This window comes from Podarcis muralis, chromosome 6 (assembly GCF_964188315.1).
Source record: "Podarcis muralis chromosome 6, rPodMur119.hap1.1, whole genome shotgun sequence".
Classification (NCBI taxonomy): Eukaryota; Metazoa; Chordata; class Lepidosauria; order Squamata; family Lacertidae; genus Podarcis; species Podarcis muralis.
In genome coordinates, this window is record NC_135660.1 from 42950991 (window position 1) to 42972475 (window position 21485).

General features: G+C 44.6%; 1 protein-coding gene across 2 annotated transcripts; it reads left to right on the forward strand.

Annotated features, from left to right (window-relative positions):
• The first annotated feature begins 1792 nt into the window (after positions 1 to 1792).
• Positions 1793 to 20805, forward strand: FGF8 (fibroblast growth factor 8). 2 transcript variants are annotated; one of them, XM_028730512.2, is made up of 5 exons: positions 1793 to 2417; positions 2598 to 2634; positions 4896 to 5043; positions 14311 to 14417; positions 18644 to 20805. In XM_028730512.2, the coding sequence occupies exons 1-5, from the start codon at positions 2386 to 2388 to the stop codon at positions 18929 to 18931; spliced, it is 612 nt and encodes a 203-aa protein (XP_028586345.1). In that variant the 5' UTR covers positions 1793 to 2385; the 3' UTR covers positions 18932 to 20805. The 2 variants fall into 2 exon arrangements, with proteins under 2 accessions (XP_028586345.1, XP_028586344.1); XM_028730511.2 differs by having other exon boundaries at positions 1794 to 2417; positions 4863 to 5043.
• The last annotated feature ends 680 nt before the right edge of the window (positions 20806 to 21485 follow it).

Here is a 21485-nt window from a genome sequence, read left to right on the forward strand (position 1 = left end):
AAGGTTGCTTTGGGTAGTTTAAGCTGAGAGGCAGTGAGTGAGTTCCATGGTTGAGTGGGGATTTGAACCCTGGTCCCCTAGGTCCTAGTCTGACACTCTAACCACTACGCCACACAGGCTCTCATTGGTAGACCTATCCTCAGAATGTGTCTAATTGCCTATACCTCTCCCCATGCCTTGTGGCAGTGGAGTCCACAAGTTCATTTATGCATTGTGTGAAGAATGGCTTTGAATCGAATTTTCTTCCCTGGGTTTTTGAGTTGGTCATTTCAGCTCCTGATGGGCCAGTGAAGGCAACAAGTTAACTGTTCTTCAGTCACTCAATGCAAGCCTCCACTCCGGCTCTTCCTCTTTCTTCCCCCTGTAGTGGTTCCCTTCTCCACTTCAGTCCTCTAAAGTGGCAGGGCCATTTTTATTGTTTCTCTCTCTCTTAAAGTGCTTAATTTTTGAAATGAAAGGTGCTGGGGCTCAAGTCCATCTGGAAGATGCAGCCTTTGCCTTCCTCTCCCAGCCTAGTCCTCCCTGGGGTTGATGAGACTTGTAACATCTGGAGGGCACTGGGTTGGAGAAGGCTGGTGTATGTACACCGTGCAGAAAGGAAGGAAGCCTGTGCCTGTGTGCTCCACATATCACTGGTGCTGAGCAGCAGCACTGCAAACAGGTTCCACAGCTAAGTGCCAATCTTGGTCTACATAAAGCCCTGGGGAAGGGGAGGAGAGGGGAGAGAAGCATCCATTAGGCTTTGTGGGTGCTGGGTGTTAAACACACACACAAAGCACCATTAACAAAGCACCATTGGCTGCTCCTGCACATAATCTGCATACCTAGCGGCCCAGTTTTCAGAAAACATACCATCACCTTAATGCACTTTCATGCCTTTAATATTTTTAGTGTGCTTATGTTTTCATGAAATGTGTACTCTCTGTAGAAAAGTGAAATGTACATCTATTTACCGAAAGTATTACATGCTCTCTATGTGCAAATACTGTATATTTCCCCTAGTCTCAGACATGCATTTATTTTCAAACCTGTGCACCTACACAGGCCACATTTCTCAGGTCCCATAAAGGACGGATTCCTCACTTTTGCACTCTACCTAGCCTCTAAGGCACACTCATTTTGCGCCATTATGTGCCGAGCTTGTATTTGTGCAGATGGATAGAGAAAGCATAGGATGTGTGTGTGTGTGTGTGTGTGTGTTTGAATATCGCACCGACAACCTTCTCACATAGCCATGTGCATAATACTTTTACAATTAATGACCGTGAAAGCACCCCCAGGCACGGATCCCAACATTTACCCGACATCTCTCCCACGAGCGTTTCTCACCCCACCGCGACACAAAAGCAGGTGCTTAGACACACTCGCCTCTACACACAGCGATTTCCCTCTCGCGTGTAGCCAAAGCGCCCCACCGTGCTCCAAGACTGGCGCACACTTCAGCCTGCTTTCTGCCGCTTTGGCACCCGTCACACACGCGTCCGAGGCTCGTCGTGGGAATCCGCGCCACCCCACCCCCCGGACAGCCTCGTGGGTACGCACACGCGCGATGCCACTGGGCACAGGCCACAACGCACAAGCGCATGTGTGTGTGATCAGTTCCCCCCCCCTTCCCTGCCCAGCTGCTGCGTGGGTCTCTATGTGAGCGAGAGGAACCCACCCCACCCCCCGCCTTCCGAAGGTGCCTCCTCGATAGCCTTCGGGATGCCTCGGAGCGCAGCCTGCCGGTCCCCCCCGCCGGGGGGGGGGAGGAGAGAGGAGGGGGTCTGCCGGAGGGCCATCCCCGGACAGATGAGAAGGGGCTGGCACATTGGCGAGCCGCGCACAAGAGGAGGGACCAGCGCTGGGCCGGTGCGCACTGCCCCCCGGGCGCTTGGAGAGCAAGAGAGAGCGAGAGGCGCAGCGCCCTCCCTGCCGCCCGGCCGCCTTCCTTCTCCGCAGCCGGCGATCCGCGGCTCAGGAACTGTCAGCGCAGCCTGGGCGCCTGCTCTGCCCCGGAGCCTTGCTGACAGCCCAGCGCCCCTTCCGCGCCTCGCCGGGCTCTAGCGCAGCCGACCCCCGGGCGCGCCCTCGCCGCTTGGGCCCCCGGAGCAGCCGCCGCAAGACCGGCGCTCCCCTCGCTCTCCCGGCCCCGATCTCCTTCCGCAGCGCCGGCGGCGGCTCTCGAGGGCATGGGCTGGCCGCGCCGAGAGAGCCCCTTGCCCTGACCGAGCCGCTTCGGGGAGGCAAGTGCCGCGTGGGGAGCTGGGCGCGGAGAGACGCGCGAGGAAGAAGAGGCAGCCGAAGCAACCGGCGAGCTTAAGCGAAAGAAGGGAGGCTGAGAAGCAGAGCCTCCCCCCGTCCCGGGAACCGGCCAAGATCCAGCGCCGGGGGAAACCGCTCAGGATGAATCTCTTCTCGTCCATATTCAGCTATTTGTAAGTAACTGCTGATTATTTGGACTTTCCCGGCTTTCCCTTGCCCTCCCCAAAAAACAACAACCACCCCAACAGTCTCCCTTGATTTTCCATCTTTATTTCTGCTCCATTTCAAAAGCGAAATCACCTCACCATCTACTTTGTTTTTTCCCCCTTTCCTCCGCTTTCCCATCATTCTAGGCTACTGCACTTGTTTGCTTTCTGCTTGCAGGCACAGGTAAGGAAACTGTTTTATTACTTTTTATCCTTTAAGACATTATTTGGTGCGGCTTGAAGCTCATAGCCAAATCTTTTCCAAGCATCTTTTTTTAAAAAACGGAAAGCAGTTATAAGAAAAAGAAAAAGTTTAGATAAGGAGTTTGATGGGAAGCGTTTGATGGAGCAACTGAAACACGCAGCAGAACGTTAAATATAACATGTTTGATAAAATTAAACGACAGGAGGTTGATTAAAGTGAAAGTAGATGCAAGCTGGGTTCAAAAATTGAAATCGCAGACATGAGAAAAGCATGCAAAATCCAAGGCAAGAAATAGATGCTGATTAATTTAAAATGTACTGCAGTGTTTAGCCAGACATTGTGCAAGTGTGTGGATAGATGGATAGATAGGTAGTTATTGTTTGCTGAAATTGCAAGCACCTTTGCTCCGTTGCTATTATTTTCAAAAGTTTAATAATATTTAAGGGATGGAAATTCTAACCATTATTAACTCTAGCTTGCTGGCCATCGGTAGTGCTGCTAATATATTAAACAACACAGTCTGATACTGTGGGATCTATAACCCTGCTGGTGCAGTATTGATTGCAAATCCAGAGAGCCAAAGACAAATGCAATTTCCCCTAAGAAAGAGAGTGAAGGGGAGAGAGGGAGAAAGGGAGAGAGGGAGAGGGAGAGAGAAAGAGAGATAACAGGTGTAAGGTTCCGAGTTAAAATTGCAAGGATCTCTTGATTTTGTAAGTCGGAGTTACAAAGATCACTCTGAATATGAAGGAGGAACATGAGAGTTGTGTAAAAAAAAGCTACATTGTAATATTTTGGGGGCGTCAGATGGAAATCAAAGAGGGATGTGGGTGTCCACATGGTCCCCTCATCAGAGCTGGCAAAAGAATCCAGAGATATTATCAAAAGAACCTTCTGTAGGAAACACACACAGAGAGACACAAAGGAAAGGAAAGGAAAATTGTCAAGGGAAGACTTCTATAAACTCCAGCTTTGAGGAGGAGGTTACTTTTCCCATTTGCATGGAATAACCTTAGCATTTGACATGGGCAGCGGGTGGGGTGGGGGGAAAAGAGAGAAGAGTCGGGGGTTACTTCGTACACTGCCACCCCATGAGGTTGAAAGGAACAAATCTCCTCAACATTTGCTCAGAATACGTCTTTATAAATGTCAGGGGCAAACTAAACCCCTTCAGACTTAAAAGAGGAATCGGAGATGTGGAGGGGGTGGAAGAATTCTCCTAAGACCAGGCTGTGAGAGAGAGGAGAGAAACAGATCTGAGCAGTGGCAATATCATTGTACAACTGAAGCTACACATAGCCGCTCCCCGCCCCCCCGCCTGCCAAACTGTTCCATAACAGAATCTACTGCTAACAGGGTTACGGGTACTTTGAATGTGTGGCTGGGGGTGGGTGGGGAGGTGGGAAACCCATAGCCAGCCTTGATGTGTATGGAAAGGCTCGTAAATATTAGCTGCAAAGACAATTCCGAACTGCCTCGGCTGCTGACACAACTGATCCCTGTTTAAGGGGGATAAAATATGGCTGCTTCCCCCCCTCCACCTTCTTCTTTTGGTCACTGGTTACTCTGGTCCACAGCGCACAGGGCCCTTACAGCCCCACAAAGCAAAACTCTCAAACAGGCCACTTGAAAGATCAGGAAAGCAAATACCAAAGACACAGAAACAAGCCCAGTAATTGAAAGCCTTGGGATGATTACCTAGCTAGAAGTCCGTCGCACTCGCGTGCATGTTGTATTGCCTGGAATGAGACGGATATGAATGATGGAGCTGGTTTAGTTTTGCTCTGGTGGTGACCTTAAAGTGATTCCTGCAGAGCCTTCCTGGGTTTGAATTGGAGCAAGCAGGATCGGGACCATGCCTACTTGAGCTCCATGGCGTTTGTGACCTGGTTTGAATCGGCACAAGTCTTTCTGAAATCTGAGGAGCTGGGCTGGTTGTAATTCTGTCCCAAGTGTTCCAGGATCACCTGTGTTTTCTTTATCCCATGCTTGATTCTCAACAATAAATGTCTAGGTAGTGGTTGCAATTTCTCAGTCGTGGCTCGAATCCATGCCAGGGTTTCTTATACTGACCCATAATGAACCTGGCTCTGCACAGCACCAGCTCAGAGTGCTCTAAAAAAATGCACCAGGAACATGCCGAGAGCGCCTTTCTCGGAGGAGTAGAGATTATAATGGTGTGTTGTATATTTTTCAATTTCCTAAAGGTAACTGTTCAGTCCCCACCTAATTTTACACAGCATGTGAGGGAGCAGAGCCTGGTGACCGACCAACTAAGCCGGCGACTCGTCCGGACCTATCAGCTGTACAGTCGGACCAGTGGGAAGCACGTGCAAATCCTGGACAACAAGAAAATCAATGCCATGGCAGAGGATGGAGATGCTCATGGTAAGGCTGCATATGCGGGCAGAAGGGCTGGGGGAGGGTGGTGGTGCGCGCAGCACAGTAATTAATGATTTCCGTCCTCTTTGTTAGCCAGAAATCATTACAAGTGTTCAGAAGGCAGGGGTCTTGCGATGGAAGAATGTGGCAATCAATATTTGTAATAATAGTACATTGCTTTCCCCCTGGGGATCAGGATGATAGCTCTGATTATGAGGAGGCGTGTGGGTTTTGTTTTATTTTTTTACACCTGATCTCTCTGACCACCCAGATGATGGGGTGAGTTGCATTTAAAAAACGTTTTTCTTTTGTGGTCGTGGTGAGGAGCGGAAAAGAAGAGGGATGCCCAAACTGTTTAGATTAGAAATAGCTGGTGCATTCCTGCAACATAGCTCTAGCTAGGATCTCTCTCAGTGATACGGAAACAAGGAAGCATGGAGGATGTGATTCGAAGCCCCAGAGTTTCCCAGAGTCTTAGGCAGAGATTGTCACCAACTGTATTCAGTCTCTGAGTGCAGCAAACACAGATCTGTAGGATGCATGGGAGGACCTGGCAGCAGATCCTCTTGTTCTCTAAAATAAAGGGGGTATGGCAGGGGAGCCCTGAGCAGCGTGGAAGTTTTAAATAACTTAGATCGTAAGTGTTAATTACTCTTTCAAATGCTCAAGCCATATACAAGAGGACAAGGTGCTAGCAAAACTGTGGCTTCAATAAATTGTAAGTCTTTGAGCTCCTTTCCTTGCATATGTGAGACACGGGACAAGATTAGCTGACATTCTGAAAGCTCTGACTTCCTTTATTTTCTGTGTGCTGGCAAAAATATGTGCATCCTTACATTGCACATACATATTTGTACATGCTGTATGCATCCTGCTTAAAATTCCTAGCCTTCCACATTATATGTGATTTCTCCTTTTCACTTACAACTAAACTGCTGCAAACATTCATCCTCTCATATAGCTTTGGGCTGACTGAAGATGTCAGAATGAACTTTAATAGTTGGGGCTAAGTGGGTTCTACATGTACAAAGATGTATTTTTAACCTTTCAAGCAAAGCATGCCAGCCTTAAAGCAACCATGATTTGAAGGAGACCAGTTTGTTTCACAAACAAAGTTCCCCCTCCCACTTAAATGTCTTATATAAAAAGAGAGATTACTTTAGATTTAAATGACAATGTTAAGAGAGGCTAGAATGAAATGAGGGAAACAGCTTGAAAAAGAAAAGACCTCTATTAAAACATAATAAAAAGGTTAAGCATTTGAAGAGCTAAGAAGCAAGCCGAGCAATGATCTAAAACAGAGAGAGAACACAAGCAGTTTTTCAGATGTAAAGTTTTAAAAGAGTCGCAAGTCTGTAAATGTTAAAATAGAGGTTCAGGATTGTTCTATATGAATCTCTGGAGAGACCCCCATGTCTGGAAGAGCTATTAAAACTCTTCTTACTTTCACCTTTTTTAACATTTCCTGAATACTTTCTCCTCTTCGCAGTCCAGTTAGGGGATCAAGTGTGCCTCGCTGCATTTTTTCTGCATCTACGTAGCCACTTTCCCTTCAAAGTTTGAGCACGAAACATAATTTTTCTGGGATAAATCTGTCACTGAAGTGAAAGAATAGAGTTGAAAATGTTAAGCTCCCCCCACCACCCCAAACAAAATCAACCTTTCGCACCATTAACATCAAATATTAAAACCTCAAGTCTTTATTTTATATTAAGTATTGAAATTCGGGGGGGGGGGGCGCTGAAGATTTTTCCTTTTTAAGTGATTTATTTCTGCCAATGACCATTTTCTCTGCTGTGACATTTTTACGGCTGACTTAATGTCAGGTCCATTTTTCTCGGTTATCTGTCTTGATTGTCAATATCTTTCTCCGTTTTCTAATTAGGAGCAAAGCCCCATGCATCTTAAACCTTGGTCCACCTCTCTGAGCTCTGTTTAGCCGCCCATAATCTGGATTAAAATGGTCTTTATCTGTATGAGAAGGAAATTGTTCTGAAAGTGAATGATAATTGCTGTATTGGATTCTGGCTGTGTTGACGGCTGGCATTTGCTACTGTGACCTGGCTGCCGTACATATTTTCGTGCTGCCTGGGGCCTGGGATGCATCTTCCACTGCTGTGGCTTTTTGTAGGCCAGTTGTACTTAACTCTTTGCCCTTCCTGCCCCACTGTGAATCCACGGCTCTGCTTTCGAGCAGAGTTCCAAGCCAGCAGGGCCTGCCAAGCGACCAGCGATTCAGTGCTGGAGGCCGGTCACCAAAGCGGCTCGTGTGGCAAGGCAAAGCCCACCAAACAGACAATAAATCAGAAAGAGCCTTTGAAAAGGTGGAAAGGACAAAAAAGGGGGGGAAAGAGAGAAGCAGCAGCATGTGTTGTTCTGCCTCCGTTCAGGGCTGATTTTCTGTGTCTTTCCATCAGTCAGCAGAAGAGAGCATGGAAATTGATGCTCTTTAAACCTTTTACTGCTCTCTTGATCGACCTCCCTCGCTCGTGCCCCCCAAAGACAGATAAATAAGGGGACCTTGTCTATGTGGCTCAATGAAGAGGAGTCGGGGGTCCAATTGCTCTTTGGCAGGGGGTGGGGAGACGGGGACTTACAGATGTTAATATTTTATAGGAAGGAGAAGTGCTAAAATTAACGGGGTTGTAATGGGTCGGAAGAAGTGATGTGATGTTGTAATTCATACACAGCACAGTGTGCAGACGGGGAGGGAAGCAGCCATTCTACCAGGGTTTGGACCACCAAGGCTTGGGGCCTAGTCTAAAGGCTTAGTTTAGATAACTGTTTTCATTACTGCTGGTGAATCCCCGACTACTGACACGGTTGTTTTCTAATCTTTCCTTGTTCACGTGCGTCGAGCCATCCTCCACTATTGTTAATATTGTGGGTGTTGGCCGCTGTTGAAGAGATATAGTTATTTTGCCTCAGAGAAGCTGAGGAGAATAATAATGTTGTGGTGAGGTCCTGGCCTTTCACAGACAAAACATGCTGGTTGCAAGAGTTGGGACCTGAATGATCAAAAGGGCAGAAACAACTCCCCTATGAGGAAAGGTTGCTAGTTTGAGGCTGTCCCCCCTCCCCCCCCCCTACAAAAAGCCAAGTAAGTAAGGGGGCATGATCAAAGTTTGTAAAATTATGCATGGTGTGAAGAAAGTTGGGTCTGAATGGTGGGAGATTTAGGAAAAGCAAATGGATGCATTTCTTCACACAATATATAGTTAAACTCTTGGATCTGCTACCACAATATGTGGTAATTGCCACCAACTTGGATGGCTTTTAAAACGGGACTAGACAAATTCAGCTATTAACAGAAGATAGTCTTGATGGCTGTGTACTACTTCCAGTATACCTCTGAATGCCGGTCACTAGGGAACAACAGTGGGACAGGACTTTTGCCCTCATGTCCTTCTTGCGAGTTTCCCATAGGCATCTGGTCCACCACTGTGGAACACTGGATGAAAGACCAGACGGGACTTTGGCCTGATCAAACAAGGCTCAGTCTTATGTTCTTATGAGAATGAGAGCAGAAGAATGATCTGGTGCTGAATATGTAATAGGATGAATTTCTGTGGGAAATAGTATAGATCCGCTGGTGTTTCTATGATCCATAACTCTCTTTATTTAAGTCAAATATCCAGGGCCTGTTACTTTAGGATCCTGCCCATCCAAATCTAGTTTTCCTTTTGCCCATCTACGCTGTAATATTTGTTGGATGCTTTGTACCCCAATTATTATTATTATTCTTTAGAAGACATCTGAAGGCATCCCTGTATAGGAAAGGTTTTTTTAATAATGTTTAATGTTTTATTATATTTTTATATACATTGGAAGTTGCACAGAGTGGCTGGGGCAACCCAGTCAGATGGGCGGGGTACAAATTATCATCATCATCACCAGAGGAAGAAACTGTTTATCTTCATAATCCATCTCAGGTTTGCTCCAGACCCTCTACTTTGCCAAATGAGTGTTTTGTGTGTGTCAGTGGCAATGGTGATGGAGGAGTGAACTGTAGGTTCCTGTGAAATAACATACCCCAGAAAAGCATCTTAACCAGCCCCTAGCTATATACATAAATGCAGCTTCCATTAGCTCGGGCATACTAGGTTTGAGACTATTGATTTATTCTACCCTGTTACTGTTGCATCTTGGATTTTATTGCTCCTGTTTATTCAGCTCTAACAAAGTGTCAGACACTGGGCAGGCCATAGAACAAGCCTTGTAAGCCAACTCTGGATTGAAAGATAGTGTGGAAATCAATCAATCAATCAATCAATCAATCAAATAAATAAATAAATAAATAAATAAATAAATAAATAAATAAATAAGCAAGCAAGCAAGCAAGCAAGTGATACAGTCCCTGCCTTCCAAGCTTTGTAAAATCGATAGGACAAAAGGGAGAGGGGCAGAGCTTGAGAAAGGTTTCAAGTTGTCCTCATGAATGGCTAAAAAGAGAAAGCATTGTGGAGTGTAGTGGCCTTTTAAGCACTGGCTTCATGGCCACAGCACTGAAGGATTTCCCATGGTCCTATTCAGATTGGAAATACCTCGCCCCCTTGCCCTGCCTGAGGAAGCCAGATCACAAGGGCAAAATGAGAGGTTTGTGCACAGCCAAAGTCAAGGGCCAAAAAGCCTTGTAAAGGTCAAAGGGCAAGGTATAAGTGAAATAGAAAAGTCTACTCCTGCAAATGAACTGCAACTGCTTCTGAAGTGTCTCTCTTCCCATGAAGAAGGATATTTAAAAAGCGTCTTTTGATGCTTTTTCATACAATGCTTATAGCACATCAAATGTAGAGTAGCTGCTTGATTGTTGCAAAGGATTTAAACATCTTACTTCAAAAAACCTCCCATTTCAGGCACAACACAATTTCCTAACTTTCAGATCATCGCAATACAGTATATTATTGCTGGTGTAAAAAGGCCATTGCGTTTTGAAGTGATGCTGTCTGGAACATGGCAGTGCTACAATTGGCTATTGATTAAGCCCAGCATCACTGATAATGAGTGAGACAGTCTGGACCCAAAATGTCCCTCAACCAAACCTCAGGCATCTGGTGACCCAAACCCTAGTGCTCCGTTTGCCATGAGGAGGCTTGCATAAGAGCTAAGCTGGTTACAAAGTGGGAAAATGATCCTCATCAGTTTGCAAGTCTATATGTTTTGCCCATTTTCACAACTTGAATAGTTTCTTTGACCCTTTCCTGTGTCTGTAGGTCAGATGAGAAACTTTCATTAGCTAAAATTCGTTCTTCTGTTTAATACTTTCTCACTTCCTTTCTCTCTCCCACATTAGCAATATTCACATGTGATACATTCCAGATGAAAAATGTTGGTGTTAGGGAAGATCCACATGTTGTCATTGCAGACAGTTTCCTAAGTCGCCCCAATTCCCCCAGCCAGGCTGACTCCTAGTATTGGAGCTAGGGAAAACATGGGTTAAAATGACTGGGGGAAGGTGGAACATTTGCAGGAGAGAATTAGAGGAGGGTTAAGCACCCCCTGCCAGTTCTCCTCTATACCCTCCCTATATTAGCATTAGGAAACCCATGCAAAGTTTGAAATCCTGTGGGGTTTTTCCTGCTAGGAAGTTCCACCCTTAGTGTCACAGGTGAATATATCCCCTGGTTTGAAGATTTAGCTGACATTTCTACTTGATGTCCTTAGTCTTGACAGTTTTGCTTCTTTTGGAAGCACAAGAAGCGGAACAGGAGAGGTTGTGTTTATGTTTTGCCTAATGATTAGAACAAACTCATTCAAGTTTTGCATTGGGGGTGGGTGAATCATTCAGCAGCAAAGGTGATGCAGGAAAGCTGCTTTTTCTCAGCAAATTTCAAGGTCTCTTTTGATCCTTCCTCTGACTGATTAGAGTTTGCAGCTTTGTATTTGTGGATATGAGGCATGGATACCACAGACCACATATAGCTTGATGATGCATAAGGTTTGTGTATGAAACTCAGGATCACCTTTTCTTCAGAAGCCCTTGTCAGACATAGTAGGTCTCAGACTCTAGAATTTGGGGACTAGGCACTGACTCACTATTTACTAGAAGGATTCCCTTCTGGACCACTTCAATCTATGGAACTGGCCATTTTACAAGTGCCAAACAATGTTCGCTACACGCTTGCAAGTAATCAATCTTTCAGATAGGCAGCACCTATTCTTTAGAAGTCCCTGTTCATTAAAATTAGGCAGGCACCTCTGTGGTATTGGTTTTACCAGGCATGTAATTGTGACACACAATTTTATTATGTACAATTGTTTAAAAATTGCAGGTTTCGTTTGTATATAAAAATTATGTTAACTTTTTCTTAATGTTTGCTTTTATTGATTTTTATTTCAAATGAATCTTTTAGATTTTTCTTTGCAAGCCCCTTAGAGGCCTTCTGTTGAGTAAATTGGATATAAACATCAATTGACAAACAAACAAATATTCCCTGCACTTCCACAGCAGCAGCAAATACATGCTGCAGCTGGAGATTTGAGACAGAGGTTTGTTGAGTCCAGTTGAGACCCACAGGGTTCTCAGTGTCTCCTACAGTATGCCAATCCTTCCAATATAACTGCATAACCAAATCACTTCCACTGTTAAGTCTGATCAACTTGTTGTGACGGCTAAAACCATTTTGCTTTGCTCTGCGATAGGGGCAGGAAATATGCAGCCCTCCAGTTATTGCTGGACTACAACTCCCATCATACCTGACCATTGGCCATGCTTGCTGAGACTAATGGAACATAGCAACATAGGGGTACAGGTTCCCTGGCCCCGCTCTAGAACATCTCATTGCTCCCTCCCAGATTCCCAAGTACCAAGCTACCATCATTAAAGCTTCTGGCCCATTCTGCAGATAGACTCCTGCAGATATATTGGTCTCAAAACTATCCATAATGGTGGCAGGTGCATTAAATCTGGGCCTGCCTTGGTAGCAGAGAAAGGAGGAGCAGAGTCTCTTTCTAAGAGCAAAGGGGACATGTGAGGGATTGGACCCCTTCCCTCTCCAGTGCCTTGTCAAAAAAAATTCACTATAATGCTTTCTGTGCAGCAAAATGGGCCTAGGACTGCTTGTAACCTGTCCTGTTCACAATAAGTGATGGGATGAGATGGTCCTAGACTGGACTTCCCTCCTGTCTCTCTCTGTGTGAGTGAAACATGTGTGAAATTGAGAATCACAAACAAGAACCATTTTGCCTGTACCCAAGACATGGTGAATTCCATAATGTGACATTGCTAGAGGAATAAAGTCTAACTTATCATAATTGGCATTGCAACAGCAATGGGAGACAAGTACTGATGATGTATTGAGCATCATCAGGAGTAATGACTACTTGGGTTCTGGCTTGTGAGCAAACCTTCCCTTTAAAGTCATAAAGAGCAAAACCAGTTTTGGTGCCTGGGACACTCTGAATTCCCATTCAACTGACCAAAAATGCTGCACAGTACAGAAATGTTGCTCTGTTTCCTCTCTTTCATGTACAATGACAGAGAAGGGATGGAATGGGTGAGATGGCCCTTTGGGGCCGGCTGGCTCCATCTCTTTGGGGTTCCTGCAGCGGCAAGAAGAAGGGGACAAGCCATTGATCTGTGATTTGCATAGCTGCTTTGAAAGTTAATCAATGCCTCCATTAAAAAAACTGAGACTAAATCAATACGCCCTCTCAACTCTCGCAAAGGTGAAATGCATTAAGGGGCTGCCCTTACCCTTCCTGGCTTCCTCTACCAGCTGCAAAGTCAGCATCAGTGCAGAGAGACAGAGAAAGGACTTAAACTGATCATATGGAGCTTCCTGACCTACACAGAAAAAGAGATGCAAGAAGAGCAAGGGGACCAAGTATAAAAATACCAAATTAGAAAGTAATTTTCCTGCTGCTACTGCCCAAATCATTGTGTGTCCTTTTAAAGTAGGATGATTTAAAGCAATTACTGGCCAGGGCTTTATATTAACCTTGTGTCCTGTAGCCTTTCTGTGTTGTGTGCCACAGACATGTGCCCACTTAGTTCTCTATAATGAGAGGACAAGGGATCTTTTGCTCTAAACAGCAACTGGATGTCCATTGGTTTCAGAAATGGAAGTATATAAGACATTCCATCCAGCGCTGTAAGACTTGCAATGGCCATCATGCATGGCCAACTCTTGAAAATAGGTCTGATTCTGTCTATTGCTGAATTTAAGATGTCCGTTTCCCGAAGAAACAGGACTGCTGAAACGCCTGCTGAAAACTTTTCTATTCCACCAGGCCTATGCAGGCAATTAAGAGTACATCTCCCTCAATGGTCTATTGATGTTTGTTTTTAATTTCCTTTTGTTTTTAACTAGTTTTTAACTTTCTAAGATTTTATTGTCTGGGTTTATGTTTTTATATCGTTGTAAGCCATTGTGATATATTTTTATGATACAGCGGTATAGAAATATTTTTTTATAAATAAATAATAAGTAAGAAAGAGATTTTGCAACCTTTGAATGGAAGCACAATTGTTGGTTTGTTGCTGCTACTATGGGTGAACAATTAGGAAGCCACCCAGTACATGTAGTCACTATGTATGCCATATTTTCCCCAGGCTTCTCCACTGATTTTGATGACAGTGGCAGCAAAAAGAAAAGAAATTTAAAATAGACACAGCACTTGGGTGAGGAGAGCCTAGTGCCTTGATGGTGGGGGGGATGCAAATCACCTCCTACCCTAGCCATTGAATCAATCATTTGATGAGAGGAGAGGAGGCAATAGCTCTCTTCCTCAGTTGACGTGCATGGAGGTGAGAGGGATGTGTGTTTGTGTGTTTGTGTGTGTGTATATATGTGTGTGTTTAAAAGACAGGTTTGGGGTACTAGACATACCCACTTTTGGCCACACCCATCACTAGCAGGTCGCTTTTGAAGGGTGGCCAAGGTTGAATGTGACACTTGGTCTTATAATTAGTTCACCCTGATCCTTCTCTTAGGGGAGGGCCATAGCTCAGTGCTAGAGCATCTGCTTTGCATGTAGAAGGTCCCAGGTTCTATCCCCGGCACCTCCAGTTAGAACCAGGACCCTCTGCTGTCTAGCAGAAAAGTACTGTAGACAATACTGAGCTATAAGGACCAATGGTCTGACTTGATAGAAGGCTACTGTAACAAATGCTATAAGGAGGGACACAGCATCCCTTCCCTTTGGTTGTGTGGTCCGTGCTGCCTAAGAAAATGCTATTTCTAGAAGACAAATTATCCTCTTGGAGTACTGTATGTGGTGCCCATCTTGTAACATTCATGTGACTCATTTTCTTGCCATCTTCTCCCGCTCCAGCTAAGCTCATTGTGGAGACCGACACATTTGGGAGCAGAGTAAGAATCAAGGGGGCTGAGACAGGCTTCTATATCTGCATGAACAAGAAAGGAAAGCTGATTGGCAAGGTAAGGGGGCTTCTGGGGTAGGAATTGCTTGCTCTGTGACAAGGGGAGGAGCAGGACAATCTTCTCAGGAACAAAATATGGGAATGGAAGGGCAAAAGGGCCTACAACTGAAGCTGGAAGCGAGCTTGTTCACATGCATTCACTTATGCTGTATTTCATGTGGATACTGCTATGGTTAGTCAGAACCACACATGCGCTGAAATTCAAGCAATGTCTAAAGATGAGGAGCAGTAGAGGTTGGTCCATTAGAGCAGCGCCACTCCAGCCCCAGCCTACTCTCAATGACAAAAACATTCCAAGACTGAAAATCTGCTGCATCAACTCTTCTCCATCATTAATATGCTGGGCAAGTATCTGGAGGCCCTCTTTCGCATGGCCAGAAGTAGCAGACAATTTAAAAGGCTTGAACACAAGCACACACACTAACCTCTTGCTATGGGAGGTATCAGATGGTTTTTCTTTCAGGTTATGTCTCCATTGGAGGGGAAGTCTCATTTCCCCAACACTCAAGCAGCAACTCTGTATTGCTGAGAAACATGATGCCACCTACTGCCTCCATTCCTCTTGAGGTTACAATGTACAGGGTTGTTGTGAGACCATCACAAGCACCTATTTGATAGAGCCTGTGGCATTCATAGCATCATATATTCATTGGGTTGGGGAGGGGGCAGTCTTTTAGACAACTCCCAAGTCAATTACATATGCAGGAAATACATTAGATTACATACATTTTCTATCTATCTATCATCTATCTATCTATCTATCTATCTATCTATCTATCTATCTATCTATTCATTAGTGTTAGAGCATCCCCAGCAAATGGCTGTCTAGTCTCGGACAGAAGGTTTCCAGCAAGGAAAAGCTGGGCAACTCCCTTTGTGATTAGTTCCAAGGGAGGAAGTGTTCCTACCACTAAGACAATTTCTCCTAAAATCTGCCATCCCACAACTTAAGCCCATTTCTGATGACAAAAGTCTCGCCTCAACCACCATGCAAATAATAAATGAAAATACCAAAGCAATATACTATATAAAAAACAATATACTATCCAAAAACCAGTTAGGATCTGATGATTTGCTGTGGTGACCTGCTCTGCATTTGTATGGTTTGGTTTACCACTTATGCACATGCATTGTTGTTTCATATTAAATGCATCACACCCTGTGATCAATTAAAAAAGCAGAATACACTAAACCAAATGAAAACCCAAGAATTGGCCTAGAAGGTCTCCTCTCCACTCCCTATAAATACAGCTATCCTCAAGCATCTCCTTTATCTGACACCTACTTGTCATCTGTTTCACTGTTCAAAGATGCTAGCTAGGAGACATTTTCTCCCACTGCAAAGAAAGAAAAGAAATTGTCCAAGCCCTAATCAAGCATACTACGGAGTAAGATCCATTGAACTTGGCGACTCCTGAATAAACATATTTAGGATGGCACTGTTGGTCTTGTTTGTAACGTGGTGTTTGGGGAGTTTTTGCTTTCAGAAAAAGCATTTCAATATGCTGTAATAAGAAATGATACAGTTCAGGAAAAGCTTTACCAGCTGATTTTGCTGATGTGTGTAAACTGGCCCTGAGCACAGATCTAAGACTTCTTGGAAGCAGAACTTAGAATGTGTTTGCTACCAAGAGGAGGAAAAAAAGCATGATTGAATTAGACTTTACAGCAGAAGTAGGGGGCCTTTTTAAACTCAAGGGTCACATGCTTGAGGAACATGCTATGGGGCTGCAAACTAGTAGTAACACCCCTTTTCTTATTCTGCTGCCTACTCCTATTCCTTTCTCCCCGCTCTCTTCTCTTGTTACCCAACACAAAAACACAGTGGGCTGTTCATTGGAGAAGTGCTTGCTCTCTTCTTCCACCAGCAGCTTCCTTGGCTTCCATGCTGGGGGCTGAGAAAGCAGCTTGCTTCTCTCAGGGTCCAGCACTGAAACATTGTTCTCTATCACCCCACATCATAGCCTTGGGTTTACCCTTAAAGAATGCCCATATGAAGCAACTCCACTTTTCTAGCACCTGTCTAAGAACGTAAGATGAGTCCAGCATCCTGTTCTCACAGCATCCAACCAGATACCAATGGGAAGCCTGCAAGCCAGACATGAGTGCAATAGCACTCTGCCCACCTGGGAATACTAGCAGCTGGTATTCAGCGGTATCTAGAAAAACACTTATTTTTTTGGCCCATCAGCATTTGCAAAAATAGTTCTAGTTCTACCAAAACAGTCCACAAAAGCCCTAGTGTCCTAGCTGAAGAATATACATTGTTCATTAAATTCTGTTCATTGCACTACTACTGTAGTGCAGAATTTCAAATCTTGGGAAGAACTGCACACACATACATATATATTTAAATTTCCCCTTGGGATAAAACCAAGCCACAAAGGCAGAGAATGGCTGTAGCTCAGTGGTAGTGTGCACACTTTACATGTAAATGGTCCCTCTTAGGCTCAGTCTTCAGAAAGGGCTGTGAAAGACCCCTCTCTGAAACCCTGGAGAGACGCTGCCAATCAATGTAAACACAATGTTGAACTATACCAGGCTTCCTCAAACTCACCCCCCCCCCAGATGTTTTGAAACTACAGTCCCCATCATCCCTGACCACTGGTCATGCTAGCTAGGGATCATGGGAGTTGTAGGCCAAAAACATTTGGAGGGCCGAGTTTGAGGAAGCCTGAGCTATACAGAGCAATAGCCCAACTCTGTTTAAGGCAATTTCCTATGCTGCTTCCTGTATAAGCACTTACTTTGCTTTGCCAGCAGTGACCTTGCAGTTTCTCCTCTCTGTAGAATTACTTGCTCAGCCATGGATAATTAACCATATGACCTTCCAACAGCTTAGCTTTCCTCAACCTAGATGTCCTCTTCTTCCTTTTACTTTTGTCCTGGGTGCTGCTTGTGTGATCTGTTCCTGATTAGAAGCAATCAGGGGACAGGTGGCTGCATTGCTTGCATTCCAATAAGTGCTTGTTGCCCTTGCCTCATTTCTCATGTACAGTGGTACCTCGGGTTACAAACACTTTGGGTTACAGACTCCGCTAACCTGGAAGTAGTACCTCGGGTTAAGAACTTTGCCCCAGGATGAGAACAGAAATCGCGCGGTGGCAGCGGGAGGCCCCATTAGCTAAAGTTGGTACCTCAGGTTAAGAACGGACCTCCGGAATGAATTAAGTTCATAACCAGAGGTACCACTGTATTGACTAGGTTGGTAGTTGATGGGTTGACTAGCTGTATATCTTCTATCAACCAATGGTGTCAACAATCCTAGTGTGAGTGTGCTGAAGTAGGTCTGAGCATAGCTGCAGATTTCTCTGCAGTATCCTGGAGGTGGGGCGGAGGTGGGATGGTGGGGAACATTTCCAAGTAATATTAAGCATAATCTTTGCACATAATCATCCACTCTCTTTGCTAGTGTAAGGCTGAGGACAGTAGAAATTCACAATCTAGGTGATTCCTCTTAAGTCCCCTCTGAGTTTGCCAGTTGGTGTGAAGTGTCAGGTTGGGGTTGAATGTGAGCCACCAAACAATCCTATATGCATCCCTCATGAGTTGGTTTGCATTCAAACAAAGCAATCCTTAGCAACATCCCAGGTCTGTCGAGTTTCTCATAAGTGCTAAGGACACTTTGCACCTTCTGAAGGTGGCCTTTTCAATATAGATCTACACATTACGGCAGATCTACACATTACACTTTAGCCAGAGACAACTTCACGAACCAATAAATAGCTAGAGAAAACCGTTTGATGCGAACTGTTCAGTTTGTGCCTGCGAGGTTGGATAAGGTAATATCAGATGTCCAGGGATTTATGGAAATGTGTGTTTATTGAACTGAATGTTTAGATAGCTAAACAGGAGGTATTAGTACTAGTGGTATACTAATATTAAAATCATGGATACCCCCAGTTTTGTAATTTATATTCCTGGGGTTCCCACAAACTTTGAATTGGATGCCTTGACTGTTCTGGATAATACAAAGTACAAAACAGACTTAACTGTTTGCTTTGGTACATCATTGGGGGATGTTTGTCAGACGATAAGCATTCTTGGCATAATAGCACCCAGGTCAAACAATGTTCAAAGCATGGTTAAGCGCTATCACTACTTACAAAGTCCCTGCCCCCCTATTTTTAGACCAGGACAACCTGGCTCTGGTTCCATGGGGAGACATGGGGAAAAGATGAAGGGCATCTCCATTCACTTGTCTCCTATTGTTCCCACCTGCAGAGCAACGGCAAAGGCAAGGACTGTGTCTTCACCGAGATTGTGCTGGAGAACAACTACACAGCATTGCAGAACGCAAAGTACGAAGGGTGGTACATGGCCTTCACCCGCAAGGGGCGTCCCCGCAAGGGCTCCAAGACTCGCCAGCATCAGCGTGAGGTGCACTTCATGAAGAGGCTACCCAAGGGCCACCAAACGACAGAGCCTCACAGACGCTTCGAATTTCTCAATTACCCTTTCAACCGGAGGAGTAAAAGGACTCGGAACTCCAGCCCCAAGCCCACCCCCTGACCCACCACCCTCCTTAGTGCCACTTGGGTCCACCCTCCTTTCCCTTTTTTTGTTGGAGGACATTCTGTAGAGACTTTTAACTGATGGACAATGCCTAGAGACTTAACCTGTGATGATAATTAAAACGAGGGTGGAAGAAGAGGGGGAAACCAAACTTGATCTAGTTGTTTATAATTGTTTGTTTTGTGTTTTTTAAAAAACAAAAAGAGGCTCTATTTTTGTATTCCAACTTTACTGCTTTTTTAAGAAAAAGCACTGTAACGTTAAAAGACTTGTGAAGGGTTGCTCTTCACTTAAGAAACATTTTGAGTCCATGGGGGGCGTGTTATGTTTTAATAGACTGTTAAAAAAAAAAGTGGGGTGGGGGTGGGTAGGAGGTAGTTGATCTAGGGGTAAGCATAGAACCTGCCCTCTTCAATCAAATAATAAATTTTGGGACCAAATTTCTACCTCAAATAAAACAAACGTAATAGAAACACAACCCATCAAGAGCTTTTGTGCAAGTTCCATTTATTTTGATGGGTCTGTGTGGATGTTCCTGGTACCTGCAGACTGTGGCCTTTCTCAGAGTCAAATGAGTGCAAGTCCCTTTGTAGCCAGAGAGAGACTTGCAGGCACCAACAGGGTGGGATGTGAAGTCACTGTTTCCATTTCTGAATGAGAGAGCGAGAGCAGAATCCCCAAGGATGAATGAATGAACAGAGGTGGTGCTGAGATGAGGGCCGCTAGTTTTGCTTTGTATGTTCTATCCAAGCTGATCATGTCTCCAGAGGTCTGCATTTTTATTATTATTCTGTAGACCATTTCTTTTGTATTTGTTATGACAATAAAGTGCCACTGAGTTCAAATGTTATATATTTCCCCATTACACCCGTTTCATCAAAGGTGCTTCTTGTCCCAAGTTTCCCAATGAGACTGAACTGGGATCTCACTCATGTTACAGGCATGGAGGATGGCTGGGCCCCTAAAAAGCCAAAAGGAAAATAAGAAAGGAAGCCTTGCTCCCACTAAACTGGTGTTAGCAATTTGAACCTCTCCTCAGCCCATATCTGACTCCTCACAAATGTTGCCTGGCCCCTCACTTACCAACCTTGTTAAGAACTTGCAGCCTTGCTTGCAGATCCTCCTTTGGCCAAGAAACCCTTGAGAATCAGGGCTGTCTAACAGGTTGGTCCATGGTCGATCCTGGTCAATCTTGGGACCTCGTCAAATTACCCCCCAAAACTTTGTAACAACAAATTACCCTCCCCCCCAAAACTTTGTAACAACAAATTACCCTCCCCCCCAAAACTTTGGCTCCCTAAAAAAAGTTCAACAACTCTGATCACTACCAGTTTCTTTATAGTGGGAGTAGATCAGTCTCTTGGAATTTGGACAGCCCTGCCCTATACTGACGGGGGTTTCTGTGTACGAGATGCTGATGTTGGCCTTTAATCGCCACAGAAAATATTGCTTGCCTTACTGCCTGTGTCCCAGTTTATTTCTCTGCAGGGAGGCTAGATTAGATCCAGCTACGCAAGCCTTGAATGGGCTGCTGAATGGTGGCATCTTTTGTGTAATCAGGAACTTCAGAAGGCTTAACTAATACTTTTAAGGGCGAGGAGGGAGGGAGAGATGCTGAGCTGGACGTTTGGTTTGAAAGGGGTACTGCTTTGCAAAGGATTATTTAAAATAACAACAAAAGAAAAGATACTTTTGAAAACTTCAGTGTGTGGAAGCTGTGAGCTGGCTTGTCACAGCACATCTTTCTTGTGGGGTAGTTTGTCTCCTTGAGGGATTTTTTTTTAGAAAAATTGTTACTGTGTACAAATTGAATATGAAATGGTCTGAAATATTTATTTAATATGTGCATTAAATTTTTCTACTAGTATAAATGAGGTGTGCTCTCTCTGGCTGTGTGATTTCTAGCAGGGCTAGGAATCTCTTTCTTTTTTTTTGGGTGGTGCTGGAGGAAGACAAAAGATTGGGAGGGGGAAATTTGCAAACACCAGAGGTGAGAAAAAACTGGGTTGCAAATCCTTTAAGGGTTGGCACCTGGCTTTGGCTCTCTGGGGACAGGTCATCACAACAGCTGCTTGTGTTTCTTGTGGACATTTTAACAATGTAACTAATTGTCGCCTTTGAAAAGTCTTGGAATGGGAGTATTTTTTTCAAAGCTTGCGGTGGTGTCCAGATTCTTAACAGCTTGGGAAGGGCAGCTCGTATGGCTACAGGAAACTTTGAAATGCTGGCTAAAATTATCAATACTCTGGAAATTGAATGAAAAGCATTTTGGTAGCTAAAAGCCAGAAGCACCCCTCCCCCCCAAAAGGAGAGGATGACCCACTTACTACAAACACTCATTTAAATTGACATAATCATCATCATTACTACTACTACTACTACAACAACAACAACAAATACATACACAGCATTAGGATGCAATCCTTTGCCCACTTACTTGGGAGCCAGTCTCGTTGAACTTAAGGAGTTTGGCTTTTAAGGAGACATGCACAGGACTACACTATGGTTTAGGAGCTAATAAATATTGTGATTAATAATAATAATAATAATA